Source organism: Athalia rosae, chromosome 7, assembly GCF_917208135.1.
Source record: "Athalia rosae chromosome 7, iyAthRosa1.1, whole genome shotgun sequence".
NCBI classification, from domain to species: Eukaryota; Metazoa; Arthropoda; class Insecta; order Hymenoptera; family Athaliidae; genus Athalia; species Athalia rosae.
This window is the reverse complement of record NC_064032.1, coordinates 7,524,033-7,544,996: the sequence shown is the minus strand read 5'-3', so window position 1 is coordinate 7,544,996 and position 20,964 is coordinate 7,524,033. Positions and strand designations below refer to the sequence as shown.

Below are 20,964 nucleotides of genomic sequence, written 5' to 3'. Positions count from 1 at the left end.
TTTGGGAATTTGGTCCCACTGTGCGGCGGTGCGAATCGTGAAACGAGCCCATCGGTGATCAGATATCATATCTCAGTTCACCGACGACCGATTTCATTGAAATTAGGCTTAGACGAAAGCTTGTTACCGATTTATGCAGTGAAAGTGAGTCCACATTTGCTGTAATGTTATATGTATAAATATGTGAGCTATTTGATGAAACGCGAACCCAACTCCGCTTTTGAGCTCCCGTCGCAGTAAAGATACTCCCGCGCCCGTTCTTTCGAATTTGTGAACTCGGCGCGAGACTCTGCCGAGTCTCATTGATTCGTCAGCGATCGACATTTTTTTTTCGCATCATTCAAATTTTTCGTCCCGACCTCGCTGGACGATTTGAGATGGGACCGGACCTAATTGTAAGTCATTTGAAACCCACTTTAGAAGGACAAAAGCAGTCACGGAATTGATTTCCCAATTATAAAAAAGTATCCTTTGACTTCATAAAGCCTAATATTTCCACACCGTTGACTGGAAGCATCTGAAAAGTGGGATAGAACACTCAGCTAATATGGGAATGACGAACAAAATAGTACTGGATGGCGGGATAAAATACATCAATTGAATTCATGTTTGTGACGCACCATAATGATTACAGAATGACAATGTGACATATTTCACATTATTTTCTACCAAAGTTTTCAAATAATGTTCATCGAGTTTACAAATAAAGAATTTTACCGACAAATATCGGCTATATGCAGCGTACAACTACTATTTATCTATTGATTGGTATAAATATGACTTATGAATGCTAATCGTAATTCTAGGCTCCTATGACTCCTCTAGAACTCGAAAAAGCGTGCTGTACTTGGGGCCGCGCAGCGCGGTGTGGTGCAGCGCCCGCCAGCGTACAAGTATCTATGGTACACCAGTGAGACAGCGGCCCCACGTGTAAGCATGCTTTTTCGACCGGCTCTACCCAATTACTCATCAACTTTAGGTCATAGGCCATATGTGTGTAGATACTTTTTGGCGCAAAATTTGATGCTCTTTCAGATTCCGACGAAAAAAATGTGTCATTCTGTTTGAAAAAACCGAGTCGACCTTAATTTGACCTTTAAAAGGTCACTTGAGGAAAAATTGGATGGCGTCAAGTTTTTTCCCCTGTTGAACCCTAAATATTTTACACCAAACTTCTTCTCGTATCATGCTTAGTTTCAAAAACATCGGCCGGGATAGATTAAAATGAGACACTCAGTATAGTTGGCATAGGTATCTTATAAGGGCTTGAGTACCACGAAAAGTAGAACTCTTTTGCACATTATTTCAACGATGTAGAGCACTGACAATCGACGCCAAATAATAACTATTTAGGTGAACCTTAGCAGGATTCTACACCTTGACCCAATCCAGTCCACCTGTCTGGAACCGGTAAAAAATAACGATGCATTGCTGCTATAAATCTTTCTCGATACTCTTCCGGTGATACTATTGTGGGTAATTTTCCTTGGCCTCCCAAAATACCAGACTTTTTAACCATTGTTTCGAGTTTTTTGTCCCATGTGAAAGTTCTTATGTAATCTGAACGAGAAGAAATAATTATTAAAATTTACTAATGACCGCTGAACAGTATTATGTATGTCGCATAAGAATGACTCGTTTTGCTGAGACTCAGAAATTCGCCCACCCACCTCTAGCCAACTAAATTGTGAACTACATGAAAATGAACAGTGCAAAAAATATCCATGAACTCTGAATGCCTTCGATGAACTATCAAATTTCCCACAGAAAAAGTTAGAGCTTGAACTTCCTCAATAAAATTATCAATAAACTTACCAATAATTCCTAGCACAAGTTCATCGGTGCTTGGTTCCAAACCTACCAACAATGAATAATCCATAACTGAATTGTCGGACAAAAATTTTGTATCCATTTCTATAGCTTTATTTAATACTGCCTTAGCGTGAGGTCTTATATATAATGGAGAATCACAGCTCACTGAAAAAAATCAGGTATTTAAAAAAACTATAAACATACCGGCAATAATATTCCTCAGAAATTTCACTACTCTAGTCCAAGAAAAACAATCTGAGCTAACATGGCTGAAAAATGCATACAGTATTTGCTGGCTGGTGGCAAAAAAAGTACAGACTACATCGGAGCATGAAATTGATGGGGATCTCTGAAGATTTGTAGTTATCGAATTGATGCTAACCTTGAAACTCAGTCATAGATTTTTACAGGTTCAACAAATTCTACTTTTTGAGAAAAAAAAAGTTTTGGTGGGATCGTGGTTGGCAAATGAACCGTCATTTGAGACTTGCCTTATTTTCAAGATTTTTTTAACTCATTGTCAGTGATTTTTAGTCATAAGTTGAAGAGTTCGTTTGAAACCCACAGTCTCTGTAAGAGTTATGCTACTCTCGATTATTAGAATTTCGTGTGAAGAAAAATGTTGACCTTGACTTTTGTCAAAGTCGAAATGAATTCGAGGGAGCATATTTGTGAAGATCTTCACCGATTTCATGCTGAATAGTCACCTGGTAAAACAGCGTCACAATGTTTAGAACAATAGTATAATCCTTCCATCCATTTCACCTAGTCGGCGTGGATCATAGACTCCGATGTTTCTGTCACTTTTTTTTTAGATTGTGCTGACAAGAAAAGTGACTACCTGTTCAGTCGTTTTTCGATTACGCAAATTCTATGTCCTCACATTTTCGGAAACATTCATTCTTCAACTGGCTCCAATCACAAAAGCATTGATATTACTAAAAAATGGTTGTCACAAGAAATGTTTGATAAGCTTTGTACTTTCGAAAAAAATCTTTCCAAAGTTTTGTTTTTTTTGTGTACAAAGTTCGAGATTTTGTCACTCGAGTACCTTTTCTTGCATACACAGCGCGCACGCACGCTCATACTTCACAGGTGTACACAGGCAGGAGAGGGTCATTTGGAGTCGGTAAATTCCTTGGAAATGACGTACCGGCGGGATGCTGATCTCTTTTCGAACACCGATACAAAAAATCGAGACAGCCTACTCGTAGGGTGCAAAGATCATACCTCGTCAACGTGCATTTAGGGCGATCTACACGCACTGAACGACTTGCAAAAGTGCGTATTTGTGCGCACTTAAAAATGAGTAAAACTTAACTTTTTTTTTAACTATTTTTCTGGTGGTATCAACATTTTAGCAGTTAGAGCCAGTTAAAAAGTGCATGTTTCCGAAAATGTGGGGCTACACAATAGTTTGCGAACCGGATGAGGTTGGCGTAATCGAAAAACGACTGAACCGTGGTCACTTTTTTCGTTAGTAGAAACTAGTAGAAAAATTCATAAACATATCGGACTCATATAAATTCTTGAAACGCATTTTAAGTTTCATTTAGTACTTACTATTCAATAAGTTTTCATCCAGCAAAACGATTTCTCCCTCATGATCGGTCTCTTCCCGGTTTACCAATCTATTTCGCATAGAACCCTTCAAGTCGAATTTATCTTTAATAATTCTGTTATAAAACAAGTTCTCCATTACTAATAGGCTGGTTCTTAGCGCAGCATTGGTCGTAACATTTTTGAACGACACTCTGTACACGCCAATAATTTTTCCGAGTAATGTGGGCTGCTTTGTCTGTTGACACTTGTCTAAGTAAGAAAAATAGTTGGGTGCAAAATCCAAAAATATTTGCATTTCGAGACGAGACATTTCCTTCAATATGAACCTGTCATCTGAAATATGAATAGATACAAATGAGTGAATTTTAGAAATCTATCTACATATTACAATGATAGAGGATAATTCGTCATCAAAATTAATGAGAAAAATTGCTAACCTCTAGTCTTACAAAAAGAGCTCCCGCTTTTACCACCTTTAGCGACCCATTGGACACTTCGGCTTAGACTTCTAGTAAAGCCATCTTCCCCACAAGGTAAAACATTTTCTCGCAAGGCAGCAAATTGTGGGGCAAAATAAATTCTACAAAAAAAATTTGTAGTGTCGTCGTTGAACTGCACTTCGATATAATTTTGCTGCTTGGCAGCTTTTTTATCTTCCTCTGAATCAAGTGCATTCACAGAATTTTGTTGTGGGATATCCACTGATATCAGATGTTTTTCAGATTCAACAGGACTGGGAAAGTTGGGACTACCACCTCGTAGAAAAAAAAGAACCGACGGCCGTTTCGATTCCATTGATTGAGCCAAGTCAGATGTACTTTCTTTGTTATCAGAGAATTTTCGTCTATTCAAGGGACTAGGATTCGATTCTGAGCCTTTAGTAGAGCGTAATAATTCTTGCAGCTTGTGCTTGTAGTCGAGAGAATCTAGTGCGTACGCAATTATGGATGAAGGTTCTGATTCATAAACAACGATTGGTACCACAGACCTGTAAACATCAATAAAATTCAATAAATATACATTGTATAATACCATCGCTATTCACACCTGTAACTCACGAATATTCAAATAGTTCCACAGATCAAAGAAATACTGTAAATTTTACTATACGCCGAATTTGTAAATACTTTGACAAAATGATCAGATCGACAAAATAGTATCACGCTACTAGGCCTCTGTGGGAGCAGATTAGCCGGATATACACGTAGACCATGTGAAGGCATGAAAACCGCATATTGGAAAAAAATGAGTACAAATGAGAAAATTGTAAGCACATTGAAAGAGCAGAGTACTACCGTTTTCTACATTTGGTGAAGGGGTATCTTCCAGGCTAAGCACAAATAAAAGAATCCAATCCATTCGAATTACTGGTATACAGAGACCTAGTCAGTAAGAAATGAAAAACGCTGTCCCATTGATGGGCACTTTTTAACCGGGGGTTAAAAGACAGCCTCGTACAATTTGAGTAGGCAAAAGTTTTTCCACTTGCACTCATTTTACTTCGAATTTACAGTTTCTATCTGTCTTTGTCATATATCGTACATACCCCAATGAGAGCGAATGATGTTCAAGTGCATTTAGCGGACAATTTATCGGGTTGTTAATGGGTACAGATGGCAACAACTGTGACAGTATTGTTTTTCTCTTTCTTTTTTTGTCTGGAACATCATCGGAGGCCAGCGGTAGCACGTCAGAATATGACCTGTGATGGTTCTTGGGTGATCCTTGGATCACTACAATCTCCTCTGGATTGTTACTATCTAGAGTTTCGCTTTCAGAGTATTCCACCGAATCACCATGTAAGTCGGCATGTGCTGCCGATGTCGCATCAATAGCAACGTAGTCAGTTAACACCGGGCTTTCTACGTGGGAGTCGGCGGGTATGTCCTCAGTTATGTAGCTATCGGTATCGATGAAGCTGCTGTTTCCAGTTGTCATGGATCGCTCCGTTAACCTTCTATGTTTGTCGTCTTTTTTTTTTGTGGTAACTTCGAGTATTCGGTTATTCCATCCAAAAACTGCCTCCGATATTAGTCTCTTCAAAATGACAATGCCATCTTCGATCCTAGACATTAATGATTGAACGATTTTTTCGGAATTCTTGCCCTCCAACTTTTTGTTTTCCAATGTCGGCGAGGTGAGCTTCAATTGAATTTCTTCAATTTTGTTTTTGAAGTATTGCTGGTCTTTGAAAAGCTGTTGTTTCATGGTATTCAAAATTTCTGTATCAATAGATAACGTCACCAATTTATCTCGAATGTTAGAGAAGACTTCATCTCCCTTCAATGCCACATTTTTCACTTCTTCGATCACGTCATTGTGCTGTTTTGGATCATAGTTAATTGTTATCAGTGGAGGAGGCAAGGAAATTTCCCATTGAGATATACGGGTATACCTGAAAATGGCTACCATATTTTTCCTGCTGAAGTACTGACAGTGATCATGGTGAAGCGAATGTTTACAGGAATCGGTTCCCCGCCTAGTATAAATGCCACCATGAAATCGAAGTTCTAAATACTTTGCAAACGACAGCGACCATGTATCATCTGACATTGGAACAACTGGTGATACGCCTTTACATTTGCTACATTTGCTCCACATCAAGATTCTGTCAGTATTTTTCTGATTGAATGATTGACTGCCCAATTTACTGAGGCCAATGTGTACGCAGCCACCGTCGTGAGCAAATCTTCGCGCATGTTGAGAAATTTGTGCTCTGCACGCTTGTGCTGGGCACTTGTATTCGGTCGTTAGACAGTACCGTTCGAGAAAAAGACCGAGAGCAATATCGTTCCTCCCATATAAATCCATGTTTACTACAGAGGGATTCACACAAAATGCGGGTGCATTGTTGCTGCTGTGAGAAAAACTACAGAATAAAACAGACAGTCGTTGATGTGTTAAGGGATTCAAGCAATCAAGATGTCTTGTAGGCTGATCGGTTCCCTCATTCTGTGTGACTGTGAGTGGAGTTGATTCCAACAGGACATTGTTGGTTGCGTAGATTCGACTTCCACATGCTCTAAAATTAGCCAGAAGTGCTTGAATACCACGACTGTCGGCGCAAGTTGTAATTTTTGTCCCAACGAAATCATGCCGCGGTTTCAAGTTTAGATTCGACATTCGGTCGTCTTGACGACCACTTTCTGTGGAAATACTGTTTGACCTGACTCCTTCAACCTTGTCTGAGAATTGAGAAGAGTGGTATATTTCTTTGGAGAAAAATTTTCGTAATACACAATTCCGTCCGGGTTCTGTTTCTAAGTAGGGTATCGAAAATGTTAAATATGGAGATACACTGAGTATTGTATCATCTAATGCCTTCTTGAATTTGTTCGACAAGGGTAAATCAGTTACGCTTAATTGTTGAACCAACGAATTAGTTTCCTCAAACAGATCATTGCCCCCTTCCAAATATTGGTGTAATGGATCGCTACGATCGCTGATTGATTTACTGCACGTACGTCTTTCTTCATGGATGCCTTTATCTCGCAAGTTCACACCACAGTTGTTTTTGTCATCAATTTTCGAGTACGCAAAATCCATAACTCCATCATTCTCATTATTTCCCATCAAATTTGTTTCACTCAGTTTGTCAGTTGTAAGTTCAATTTCCAATGTATTAGATAGCTGGTTTTGTTCGATGTTCAAATCACACTCTTCAAATTGATTTATTTCTGGTGTCGCATTAACATGCCCATGTAGATTTGAAGTAAGATCATGTTTGCCCCTTGTCGTTGTTGGGTTTGATTTGAATAATTTCAATGTATCGTATGGATCTGAATACTCATTCAACATCCTGGAAACTTGTTTCAAAGTATGCGGGCTAAACAATGATTTCTCTCTATCTTGAATCTTCGCTTTATTGCCATGTTCAATTATATCGATAGATAAAATGTCTTCTTTGTATGGTATTGGTTGTTCTTTCGAGAGTACTAATTTATTGCTGTACTGTTTGCATATTTGCAACGATGCAGCATCAGTGTCCTTTAATGACATTGTAATCACTTCATTATCGTTCTTTGTGTCTGCATTCAGTATTAGCGCTTTTGCATCATCCTTATCTATTGAATATTTTTGAGGGTTTTCATCCAAGAAAGAATCAGATTTTGGAGATGGAGGGATCGCAAATTCATCCATGAGAAAAGAATGCTCCATTCGCCACGAGTACGCAGCAAATATCATCATTAAGGTTACCTTTTTCACTTTTCTCAACTCGTTCAGTGATCCGCCACGCAATAGTATTGTTGAACCAAGGTGGGGGTTGGCACAACCCTCAAAATACATCAATGTTTTCACTCCAACTGACAAATTGCAATGAATCTTGTTAGAAAGATACTCGAACCATTGAAATTAAGTTAGTATAACAAATACAAGTCTTACTTACTTGTGTCGTTTGGGAAATTTCTAAGGTAGAACTTTTTACACGTGCCAAGACGACATCGACCAGTTATGTGGGCATCAACGCTGTTGACAATATTCGCTCTGGTACATCTTGCCACTCTTTCAAGCACGCTCAACTTCACATTCAGAACGAGAGTGACACCACATTCTCTGAGTCTATCTTGAGCTAAACGAGACACAGAGCGATGAACCAGCACTACATCTGGACCAAGTGCTGTTATTCGAGCTACAGTATGACCTAAGTATTCATTTTCCTGTAATCAAGAATTGGAAACTTTGTTGAACACCATTAATACTTTTATGAATCTCATTCCTCATGTTTAATGGTCAACTAGCACTCAAAGACAAATAATAGAGCAAGTACAAGCAGCTCGTCTAAGTTTTACCCCTAAATGTTGCACTGTGTTATAAAAACTTTATACACCGAGAGGATTTGAATGTTTAGAGCAAGGGTAAATAATTTTGTCACAAACCTGCATCATGACAGGTTCCAAACTTAGTAATTTGCCTTCTACGCGTTGGTACATAAGACCGCATTGAAGTAATAAAATCTTGGGATGAGCCAACATTGCGTTCATGCCTCGATGTGCAACATTTTTGCTACAAATAAGGCCGGATATAATGCTGCACTCGTTCCTGCTACCACCAGGTACTTTTTTTATTTGCACATACTGTCTGATATCCATATCATCTGCGTCATGGTTCAAATTTGGCTTAACTTGGTCGACAATTTGATGTGCTAAGGGTAGAATCATCTCTGACCAGCTTTGAGATAAGCCTTCTTTATTCAGAAGTTGTTTTACTAAGGAATCTTCATGTTGACTGTAGGCAATTCTGTGAGCAAAAAATTGAAACCTAAGATTATAACTGGTTAAATGCAAGCTCAAGACTAACAGTATTTCATGAGGACGAACACATTATCACCCAAAGTCACAGGATGATTATGACAGAGTAGCTGATAGTAGTGCGACACTGAGGCTGAACTGTACTTCAAATATTGTTACATGAATTTCTCATGAAAAAATGAATTTAAACATTTTTTTCGTAGCCTTAAAATGGTGATTTCGTACTTGGTGGCGAAAGAATTGAATCAGGTCACACGGTTACACTATATGCAAAAAATTTGTGGAAGGTACACATTATTAAGTCTCTACATATGTAACATATAGGTAAATGTTTGCGGTCCGATATGGATCTGCTTATATTTGGGTCTAACGATTCAAGTTGAGTACTAAATACTCGTGAATTCAATCAATTGAGCTCCGCTCAGAGGATTTTTTCGAGTCATAAAATAAGATTTGATGGCGCAAAAGCTCAAAAATAGAAATAAAGCCTCTTGCAAGACACCAGAGTGCACATGAATCAATACGAGTTTCTGCATCATTGCACAGTGATCCATCTAATTTTTCGAGCTATTAACACTTTGATTAAATGAAATAATTTGCATCACTCACGTTAATCTACTATAAGCGTTGCTTTCTCCCAGAACAGTTTTCAAGTTGTTTGGTTTGTGCCACACATTTTGTTCCTGATTATCTTGGACGTCCAATGTATCGCTTAATAGTTCATCACTAACGCCAGAATTACACTCGTGGGTCGTGAATTTGACTTCTTTTCTCTCTATTGTGTTGTCACTGCTACCATCAAGTGAAAGCACACTAAGTTCTTCTGAAGTAGGACGTTTCAACATCACCGTTGAGGCTTCGAGATTCAAATCCAGGTAAAAACTAGAACTGGATGAAGGTAATCGACCAACTGTAGGTAGTGCTGAACTTGGCTGTTTAGTTTCACTTTCAGAATCTATAAAGAGCGCCTTAAGCAATTGGAAAGCTATTCAGGCAATCAACAAAAGATTCACAAAGTTACATTCTACCTGTTGTAGAATCATGCTGAGGAATGGTTTTCACCCACGCAGGCTCTTGGGCATCACAGATTGTTCGTGTCTCTCCTAAAAACTCAGAATCTACTTGTACTCGTGTTGGTTTCAATGGTTTATAAATGGCCTGGCTATCTGTAAACGCATTATCTGCAAGGACGCTTTCTATGAATCCTGCCTCGAGCATGGCTTGACCAATTGCTGTTGCTTGGACACTGCAAAAATTGAGATACCGAATGGTAGGAAGAATAGCTACTGAGGGGTACAGAAAGAGGCTAATGTGATTCGATTCAATCTTACCGAGTTGCAGCTTTATTTTGAGAAATCATCCAATCCACTAATTCGCTACCTAGGAAGCAATTGGAATAACTGCGTAAGCGAAGTCTGTGAGTCTGTAATGAAATAGCTTGGCTAGATCGGAATATCTCTTCATAAATCATCCTTAGAGACGCTGAATTCCGTAAAACTGCCGCTCGTTCTTCGGATGATAAGTAGCAGTTCGAAGAACTGTGAAATCGACAACATCAGAAGAAATTGGTGATCATTTCAACAAAGTTAGTGAAAATTTATGCATATTGCCTCTACAAAAGAGTAGGTTGGGTTACACTTATTTCAGCATATCAAACGGAGATAATATCTCATAGTTGAAAATTTTGAGATGTCACATACCGTCCTGAAGCATACTTTTCTTCCATATAACCCACACTAGTTTTCCTCCTAGTTTGTATTTCAGGGTCTGCATCATTGTTGATACGTCTTTGGGTGACAGGTGTTGTGTCACTGCCATACTTGACTTGTAAATCTTCTTGCAGTGCTCTGAGATCTGCTGTTAAATCTGCCCCCATATCGGAAGATTGTAAGTAAGACAAGACAACTTTACAACAATACGTGCACACCCGCAAATCTCCTGTAACACATGTAATTTATTTATGTTTTATGGAATGTCCGATAAACTATGTCTGGTTGTCGAATAAATTCATCACAGTCAGAAAACACAACGATGTTAAATAATGACTTGATGGATCGATCCGACTGTTTTACTAACCGGTGCAGCCCATAATCTTGCCAGGAATCACCTCGGAGCAACATCTTGAACAAAAAATCTGACCACAAACACGGCAGTGATGCCTCCTACGAAAAGTAGTGAAACGTTCACCACACTCATAACATTGTTTACTAACACTATCGGGCATCCAATAACTTCTGAGTTGTGTATCTTTGTAAGATTGTAAGTTCTGAAATACAAAAATGCATACTATAATTCATGCATTGGAATTCACAATTAGTTACAATATATCATATGATCCATATGATTAGAAGTCTCACAGATCCGAGAAATTCACTGATGCATTTACTATTTGTGGGCAGAGTTTTCTCATCATATGAAATATAATGTTTAGACTGTGCTAGAGTGGGGCATATTTCAAGAAAAGATTCATCGGTCCGAAATGCACACCGATTGCAAAAGGTTACTTTACAGTATTTCAAGGCAAATCAACCTAAAATTTCTTTGTGTAACCCTGTATTGTTTCTCTGTATTATCTCGGATTTCAAATTGAAAGCATCGAATCAGCAATAACTTGACATGGGCAATGCCAACAGAAGATACAAGATCTCAAATTTAATTATTTTGTTGTTCAAATGGTCAGATCTTTCAAATTTAGTAAACCCTGAGATATCAACCTTCTTAGTGTGTAATTTAACTTTGGAAAGAGTTCTCAGAAAAGTTGTTGTTGCGAACACTTTAACATCACTAAACAATGAATTCCAATGTCTAGATAACTGATGCATTCAACGATTTCTCTAGAGAGGAGACAACAAAAAATTCTAATACTTACATTGCTTTTCAGGGCAACGATATTGCTGATACGTTTCAAGACATTTGGCAAGCTACGTCCTTCAGCAGCATCCATCGTCAAATTCAGGATACCTAAGCTGTCGTCTTCAGGAGCTTCTTCCGTACTGTTCGATTGCTTCCAAGACTTAGATTCACCCGACAAACTCTGTTCATCGTTATTGGGTAAAGTCAATGACTCATCGTTAACTGTTGATCCTAGTAAGCAAAGTTGCGATGAAGCTAATTGTGCAGGTAAATGAGGAGCAGGTATTATTCAAATACACCAGAGCATCCAGATAATTTGAAACATTTGTAACCTCTCGTAAGAATCATTTGCAAGATTAGAATTACGTTAGCATTGAATAATTGATAGTAATTAAAATGACACGATGTTGATTACCTCTGGTGAAATTGAAAAACTTGGAAAATAACGACGCGACGCCTGGCTGACTTTCTTCTGGGCTTAGTGGAGCGAACTCTGTCAAGTTCGAAGTAGTGTTTGTATTCTTATTCATTTTTGCTGTTTGCACTATAGATTTCACTGTCGTTATCTTATAAGGGTAATCATCTTTTTGGTGTATATTAATCCCACATCGTTCTTCGTGGCCATGTATTCCGCATGAACGTGTGTTATTTTTGTACCGAGTTTCTAGTAATGCACAGACAACGATTAGAACATTCAGACTGTGGGCATTTTTTCGCGAGCTTCTGGTACAGCAACCGCGGTTGTCAGTGGATGGGCGGAGCTTTAAGCGTTGAGTGTAGTCAGAGTGGTGTACCACAGAGTGCGTAAAATAGAGTGGAGCAAAGCTAAAAATATCCGCCATTTGAGCCGCGGTAAAATTAAAATTATTTTTTACTATATTAATGTTTTAGTGTTTTTCATTAGGATGTTACGTCCCAATAGCAGCATATATATATATATATATATATATATATATACAATAGCCAGCTCTCTCTTAGATTAATCAAACACGACATGTAATTACTATCAAAATCTTATAAACCTTCCATACGTATAATTTTTTAACCATTTCTTAACTATATCACGAATACTCTAGAATAATGTAGTATAAGTAAAACCTAGCAGGTAGTCTGGAAAACCATAAAACCTATAACATAGACATTTCCCAGGCTCCAGCACAGCCTCCCTTAGATTTGAGCATGTGGCCAAGCGGATAGCAAAGCTATGCAGCTGCACGTGCAACCACTTGACATAGCCGTTACGCTAGGATACCAAGAAAAGCGATAAAAATGAACACCCAAAATCCTGAAGAACCATTTAACGAAAATCAAGTCCTAAAAAAAAACGGAAAACACCCAACACCCACATCCCAGAAAAATCTCGCCAACGCTCGGACTTGAGGGCCCAACCCTCAGCCCTCGCATTGTTCTAATCACAGCATCCCTACAGCACGACATCTTTTCTAAAGGTCCAGATCCACCAATGATATATTTTCGCGCCCACGCGGGTATCCAAAATTCAACCCCTCCAAAAAACTCCCCTAAATCACTCATATAAAAACCCGATCTCAACAGAACTCCCTCTCATTCGATCCTCATTTTTCGACGCTCTCATACGTAAACTCATTATTAGTTCAGTATTAGACTCTCATCATTAGACGCATTTTTCGTAATTGTTCTAACTCCAAAACTCACGGAATACCAGATGTTCCAACAAATCTCAGACTAAAATCCAGAATTAATAAATATCGTAAAACTGAGTTAAAATCCTCATTACTATTAAGTTTCATTTAAATTTGTATTTCAATTAAATCGAAACAAACCTACAACATTAAACCTGATTAAATATATTTTGCATTATCAATTATTTCATAATTGATAATATTTGTGTGTGAAACCAAATAAACACTGTTTGAATAATAACCTTTACCATCATCATTTATTTCAACTGCGCTTAGCAGTGGCTGGTAAAACCCTAAGTAACTACGGTAACGTGGTGAATCGGTAGTGTGTTGACGCATCGACCAGGCAAATTGACGATCAAAGACTCACTAGGTGAAAGAGGAAAATACCTTTTCCAGAATTTCACGTCCGAACGCAGTCGGTAAACCCGGTCATCTTATTAATAACCCTCAAGACGTAACAAGGATTAGGGTTTAGATTTTCTCTATTTGCAACCTATAAAAATATATTTTTCCTTTTTTATATTTTTAATTTAGTGTTACGTCGGTAAACGCTGTCACCAATTTGTTACGTGGGTAAAACGTTCGCCGGCGTTATTATTTAGGTTCGTTCTCGTTTTATGCAACTAAATGCAACTGCAGGAAAGGATTCGAAGTGATGAAGGTGATCGAGAGTTTGTAGATGATTATGATGCGAAGTATATTCATTTGCCAGGCTCGGTGAGGCTTACAGGTGTGTTTGATGAATATTTGTAGAGTGACCGATCGAGGATTTCGGTGTGTGACTAAGGAACTATGTCCTGGAAAACCGTACTGTTTGGTTCTTAGATCAGAAGTGATTTTGATATAAAGATTAGGAATAAGGTAAACTCGGTTTATTGAAAGAGGGGGTAGGTGGAGTGGGAGTGCACGTGTAGCTGACAGGGTGCAAATCGAGAAGTCATTGCACTTGCATGTCATGCTGATGCAAGGTCGAGCAATGACCGATGGCAATTGTAATAGTCAGGCAGGAAAAAGGATATCGGGTTGCATCCGGTAGAATTGGTGGTAATAATTGATATGTATTGGGAATTGGTAAGAATGGTTGGGCGAGACGTTTGGACGATGGTCCGGACGTAACATTAGTTTGAAAAATACTAGGGAAAAAATAGAATACGAAAAATGTAAACAAAGAAAATAGAATCAATGGTATTAATATAATAATTCGAAAACTGATAGTAAATATTAAATTTCTGAAGGTAATAAAATTTAAATAAGTAAATGAATGAATAAATAGGGTTAATTTATAATATTGAAAATACATTACTTGTATAATTTACAAATATTTTTTTCCTAAATTACAATGTATGTACTTTCAATTCTTCATTGAATTGTTGTTGCGTGTTATTTTTTTTCTTAATATTATAAAATTTTGATATAATCATGATTCATATTTTTTTAAATTATAAAAACTACTCATTGTCAGTCTAAATTTAACAAAACAATTCATTTGTAAGAATACTTACCATCGTTAATAATACCTAATGAAATATTTAACTTTTATTTTACATCTCTTATAATTTCTATTCTTGATTATCATAAAATGTATATAACTTATTGTAAAAGTATAAAATAATAAAATAATAGATGCTATGTACAATTTAAAAACAGCTTAATTTTTGAGACCTTCAGTATCTTACATTCCCAGCTTGCAATGCCCAGTTTCTGAAAAAATACAAAACACTTTATTTTATTGTATGAATTATTTTATTTCTTCAATATTTATTTGCTTATTAGGAAACCTAAGAAGTAAATTATGCAAATCACAAAGTGCGTATAAAAATTAAAATTAAATTAAAATGAACGATTAAATTCTTTTTCCACACACAAGCAATTTTCACAGCACATATTAAAGAAACAATAGCCTCATGCTTCATAAAAGATATTTTAAATAGGCAAAGCAAAACAGCTTAATTATAAACTCTTTAAAATCTTTAAAGCATAAGCAGTGTCAGGAAAAAAAAAATAAATACCGAGAAGTATCTTCAGGATATATACATTTATGTTGGATTTTGGAAAATCTGGAAGCTGATATACCAAACATTGTCCATAAGGTTTGGTCAAGTGAGCCCATATCAGAAACGACTCCATGCACATATGATTCAATATTTTCTGCTTTTTTAATGATTTCCTTATAAACAACGTCATAATAACGTGTTCCACTGGTAGATTTGTAGTGTAATAGTATGCAACGGGTTATTTCCATCTGTGCCAAATACCAGCAAGCAGAACTACCAGGCCATGATCTGCTAAATTTGTGGAATTTTGTTTATTGCCTAGCGTTGTAAAACCTCCATAAGATTTTAAAGAGCAGTCAAAGACCCTTCCTGGTGTTAAACCTACTTCATCAATTACTAAAATACAGTCTTTAAACATGTCATTACTAAATAAAGGTATTTTAATTTTTAATAAATCAAACGATTCATTTATGATCCCACTTCTAAATTCCCACCCTTGCAAATAGTCATTTGAAATACGGATCGATGGCAGAGGAATACCGGGCTTCTTAAGTTCTCGATAACCAGAACTGCCACATGCAAACTAATTTTAAAGCTTTCACCAAAGTTTCGTCACACCATTTAGGTCATTTTTTGTATTGACCTTTAATAATTTTAGTGTGGTGTTCGTTGAAAATTTTAGTCTCTTCTTTCCTGTTTTGAAGTCTATTTATTTTCTTTTTCCAAATTCTGTACTTTTGGTGGTATCTTTTTTTCATGATAGATCTTAAATGCTCTAATCTCAAATAAATTTTTTCATATGGTACACATTTTTTTCAGCTGACAACTGGGTTCCTAGATAAATCATTTTTTAAAGATTGTAATTCATCCTCCGCGTCTGGCATTGAAAAAGGATCATCAGTGATTGTAGATCTTAAGCTGCTAGGGACAGCTAGATCAGTATCTAATTTATCTGATGTTTCTTTTTGACCAACAATAATTACTTCTTGTAGATCTAAAAGTAAAAAAAAATTAGACATTTGTTATTAAAGGCATTTATAATCTTTTTTTTATTTAATGTTTATTTTTTTTAAACTCCTTTCATAATATTCTGCTACTTGAATAAAAAAAAAAAACAATAATTTCTTCTTATGTAATTGATGGAAAATGAAAAATTCTTTTCAATTAATATTCATTTCTCGTTTGCGAAATATTAGGACGCATTGGGACATGACATATTTTGAGATATTAGGACATATTAAGAGACAATAATATCTCGGAAACGAGAAATAACACATTTCTGGAACTTACTCTATCGCTTTGCCGTATCATGGGGAAGCTTTGGTATTTTTTTCAGATTTTTTAACGGTGTCGATCATCGCGAAAATGACTCGTGAATGCCGCCGCGGAGCGTCCACCAAGTAGCGACCATGGAGAGTAGACAGGGTATTCTCTGTCGCTCGACGCGCGTCATTACGCGCATAGGCGTCGACGAGCTCGAATTTACGCGCGCAGCCAACTTTGATGATTTTTTACTCGAAAACGAAGCCGAACGCATCTCTGAAATTAATTCACAGGCTGTAGTATAGTTCAAAGTATATGTCATCATTTTTTTTCAATTTTTCGGGGCTATCCGTCAGTGTTTTAAAAATCATTCAAAAATTAATTGTTAAATAAACAAATGATAAATGAATTCTTTCGGCACCATTTATTTTTCTTCTAAATCTATGGCTTTATTCGCGTAAATGCTGAAAAAAAATATAATCCAACATCATTTTTGACGAAGTTATGATTTTTTGAAGAAACCGCTGCTCAATTTTTCGATTATTAATAATAAATCGAAATTTGCACTAATTCAAAAATCCTTTGGCACGAAAATCTAACTCCTCATGGACAATCGACATACTAAATTAAAAAAATATCTGAGAGGTGACTGATCCGGTTCACGTGGAATGGCCCTTACACCATCATGAATGGTACTCAATTTTACTGGTAAATTTCTTTTACTTTATAAAACTTAAAAAATTATTAAAATAAAAATAAAAATTTAGTAAATAATTAATTTCTCATTTCTAACAATTGTAACGTGCGACTTTGGGCGCGTCAACAATTATAAAGGGTTCGCCCCTTGCTGGAAGGTTTGGAATGATAAAGGTTCGACGATTGGTGTTCTCGTGATTTTATTTATTAATACATAAGAAGCCCTATTTGATGAAGAGGATTGATGTTGCTCAGCCGGATGGTAGTGGAGAGTCTGAGTTTTGAAGGAATAGCGAGGAGAAGGAAGGCTCGGAATTAGGTGGGGTTTTTAGCTGAGTTTGAATGCCGTTGCAGTTAGCAACAGTCTGCAGAGTGATGCGGTGGAGAAATAGGAGAAGAGGATGTAGAGGGTCGGGTTGAGATAGTTTGATTGTAAGAGAAGGAGAAGAAGAAGAGGAGGCGTTAGACGTAACACAATGTTAATAACAAATTAATAAATTGGTGAGGTCGCGGGTTCTAATAACGGATTTAAGAGGATCAATCAGCAAAAATTATCACTTGTGCTCCACTCTATTATACGCCCTCTGGTATACCAGCTTATACGTATCCACCGGTGCGCCACGCCAAAACCACTGAAATGTACGTAAGTAGCCTGTATACATTTCATGACAGTGGCCAAAACGCACTGGTCGTCAGAAACAGGTGGAAAAGTACAAAGTACAACTTTCTGAGAATGCCTGTGGCTATCAGCTATCCCGAGTTGCTTTCTAAAAAATGGATTTGAAAGGGACTTGTGTGTTGTTCAGGAATTTCTTTGATTAAACACTTGATGACGACAATAATGTGTATATATAAATTCAATAACTTTGTGGAAGCGTCGGAGGAATAGAAATATTTTGTTTCTCATTAATAGTATACGAGAATCGCACGCTTGACCCGATCAGTATTCGGAATACTGGGTACCGTTGTATAAAGATTATGATTTCTCCCTACATTCTCGAATGCAGAGAGAAACCTTTCAAAATTTGCTGAATCGAACAAATCGTGAAATCGTGAATCGAACTTATCCAAAGTACGTACTTTTTCTCTGTATCCGTACAGAATTAACATGGACATGGATGCGTGGCGTGTAGACAGGAATGGACGGGAGGATTCAAATATATCATGGGGGACACATTGTTTGGATTTGACGCAAGAATATTTATCTTTTCCAGATATATCGTGATTGTGGTGGGTTTCACCCACCGAAACCTAACAAAATTCAACATATAAGTCTGTAGTACTTACAATTAGCTTTTCAAATGCCATTGTGGTGTTTTGTTAAAAACAAGCATAGTTTGTAGGTTCTCAAGATTTATTCAAATCGTGACATGGACAGGTGTATACATAGGTTTCACAGCATTCCACGATCAACTGCCATCGGGTCACAAGCTGAGGATTAGCGACCCTCGTCATACACTTACATTACACACACTTACAATAAAGATTAAGTCTATATTTATCCTACAATTCTTATATCTTTTTTTTCATTTTATCTACGTCATATAATTTATGTCAATTTATCCATGATTAATTTTTTTTTTCACAATTCATTAATGAACTTTTCATGTATACAATTTTCCTAAACAGTTTTATTTTTTTTCTTCCAAATTCGCTCTTAAAATATATAATAAACGTGTCAAACATTGTACATCGAAAGCTATTAGAAATTTTAGTAATTTTTCCCTGTTATGAATTTTCTTGCCATCACTGTGGCATAAATTAATACAAAATATAATTAATACGAGTGCATGAATAAGTAGGATCGGGGATCGGAGGGGTATATATTTGTTCGGTGATATATTCAATTACATTTTATTAGTCCATTTGGTCTTACATACGTCAGGTATGCCGTCGTCCCCGAATTCTGCTCCCGTCATCAACGTCTTCCCTCGCTCAAAAGCGGATTAGCCCCTCTCTATGACTTATGTTCCTACAAATATTTCAAGTTTCGTTCTACGGGTTTTTGCAACGGAAATTTCCTAGAGCAGGTATAAACCAGCCCTCGTCTTTGCTCCTTTCATGACAGTCCAAAGATAGGCCTCCTCGACTCCCCGCTCGAAATAAAGGAGCACGGACTGCAAGGTCAGTGTGCTTGTAGCAGTTCGTTGGGTTACACGTAGTTGCATCACGATTTTTAGCCAATGATAAAAATTCGAACAGGCTTCGTTTAGAGTTAAGCAGGCCGAAGAAGATGCGGATGTCTTGATTGACGAGACAGCAATTTCCTTGTGTTCTTCATTCGACGCTGTTTTTGTCATAGGTGAAGACGTCGATCTTTTGATTCTACTGACAGCCTTGGCATTATCTAAAAGTAACATCTACCTCCGCAAACCGGGGGGAGGCAAAACTGCTGAAAGACTATATTCTGCATATATGTTGAAACAGAAAAGAGCAGCCGAAAACATTCTGTTTCTACATGCATTTAATGGCTGTGACACGACATCGTCCCTCTTCAACCAAGAAAAACCAAAATTTCGCTCGCTTGTCCAAAACACTGTAGGATGTAGACAAATAGAGGGATTGAGACAAAGACAGATAGAGAGAGAAGGAAAAGAAAAGAAAAAGAAAGAGAGAGAGAGAGAAAAAAGAAAACAAAAATCATGGACACGAGTGGGGAAGAAAAGGACGAGCTAGGAGTCAGCACCCAGTGGTGGCCGGAGAAGGTGTGATAAGCGCGGCTCTGAATTATACCGCGATCGTATACTGGGCATTGAGTGCTGCAAGGTTTTTACATAAAATTCGTACAAAACATTATTACAAAAAATATTTTACTTAACCAATACACGTGCACACAAACAGAATTCGACGCAAACCAGATACACGATAATCGTTCAACACACAGACACCAACACGAACACGAAAGTACATAAAGAATAACGAACCAACACGCCGCATCGACACCATCACACAGACACACATTCGTAGAAATCAAGCACACCACATCGTCATCGACGTCGACATTCATATACACTAACTGATGAACTAACGATCTCGTACGACCTTAAACGACCTTGTGTTATAGGTCGTTGAATTCGTCCCAAAAGCCGCTATCACGCTATGGGACCAAAAACATATGAGTCCATTTAAAAAAGTGGAGATGACCTTGATATCTCCTGAGCGCCTCCACTTACGAAAAAATCGGTGTCTCTATACAACGTCCCCCTCAATACTAAATAACTTTTATGGGAAGAATTTTCCGCTTCAACTTTTAGTTTCGAAGATATTCGAGGTGGTAATAGTTATTGCCCCACCCTGTATGTTGTTAATTTTGCAAAAAATGAATCGATGCCATTAATGTCGTTCCTTCAAGAAGAATTTTAGCTGGAAATCAACAACAATTCGAGAGAATCTACTACACGATATGGAATAACAATTGATGCCGTATTTATTAGATATCTTGATAATGTGATGTCTAATACTTTTGTAACATATTTCAGTTATCATCGACCGATTGTCACAGTAATACCGTCAGAGACAACTTCGACTGTAACTATTACGGAAGTCATAGACGAAAATAATTGAGATGCCGCGATTTTAAACAAATTTTTGAATCGAAACTTTGTATATAAGGAAAATGAATGAAAAAAATACATAAAATTGCATTCTTTCATTATAACATACTTAGTTTCTCTCATAATCTTGTGAGGTTCGAATATACGCGCCTGACGACAAAGAGTCGGGAGGTGGTAACGACGTTCGAAATTCGAGTATGAGGATGTCCCCGCGGCGGAAGGTGTGCAAGACTCTGGGGAAGACAATTGATAAGTCAGGACGTAAGTGCGTTCGTTCGCTAGTTTTATTGAAATATCATACAACACGAGGCAGTAA

General features: G+C 37.3%; 1 protein-coding gene across 1 annotated transcript; it reads right to left on the bottom strand.

The window, feature by feature from the left end:
• Positions 1-569: 569 nt before the first annotated feature.
• On the bottom strand, positions 570-12,304 carry LOC105693974 (1-phosphatidylinositol 3-phosphate 5-kinase). Its single transcript, XM_012414255.3, has 14 exons — positions 11,893-12,304; positions 11,494-11,708; positions 10,701-10,890; positions 10,325-10,562; positions 9,956-10,162; positions 9,653-9,870; positions 9,234-9,579; positions 8,253-8,613; positions 7,763-8,033; positions 4,922-7,679; positions 3,813-4,363; positions 3,376-3,708; positions 1,816-1,977; positions 570-1,560 (listed from the first exon to the last, which is right to left on the bottom strand). The coding sequence occupies exons 1-14, from the start codon at positions 12,005-12,007 to the stop codon at positions 1,361-1,363; spliced, it is 6,165 nt and encodes a 2,054-aa protein (XP_012269678.2). The 5' UTR covers positions 12,008-12,304; the 3' UTR covers positions 570-1,360.
• Between the last annotated feature and the right edge of the window lie 8,660 nt (positions 12,305-20,964).

Excerpts from the sequence above, each read along its gene's own strand:
- LOC105693974 (XM_012414255.3), bottom strand. The coding sequence starts at position 12,007 with ATGAATAAGAATACAAACACTACTTCGAACTTGACAGAGTTCGCTCCA. Across the intron at positions 9,871-9,955 it reads CAAAATAAAGCTGCAACTCG|TGTCCAAGCAACAGCAATTG; the intron begins GTAAGATTGAAT and ends CAATTTTTGCAG. Across the intron at positions 8,034-8,252 it reads TGGAACCTGTCATGATGCAG|GAAAATGAATACTTAGGTCA; the intron begins GTTTGTGACAAA and ends TCTTGATTACAG.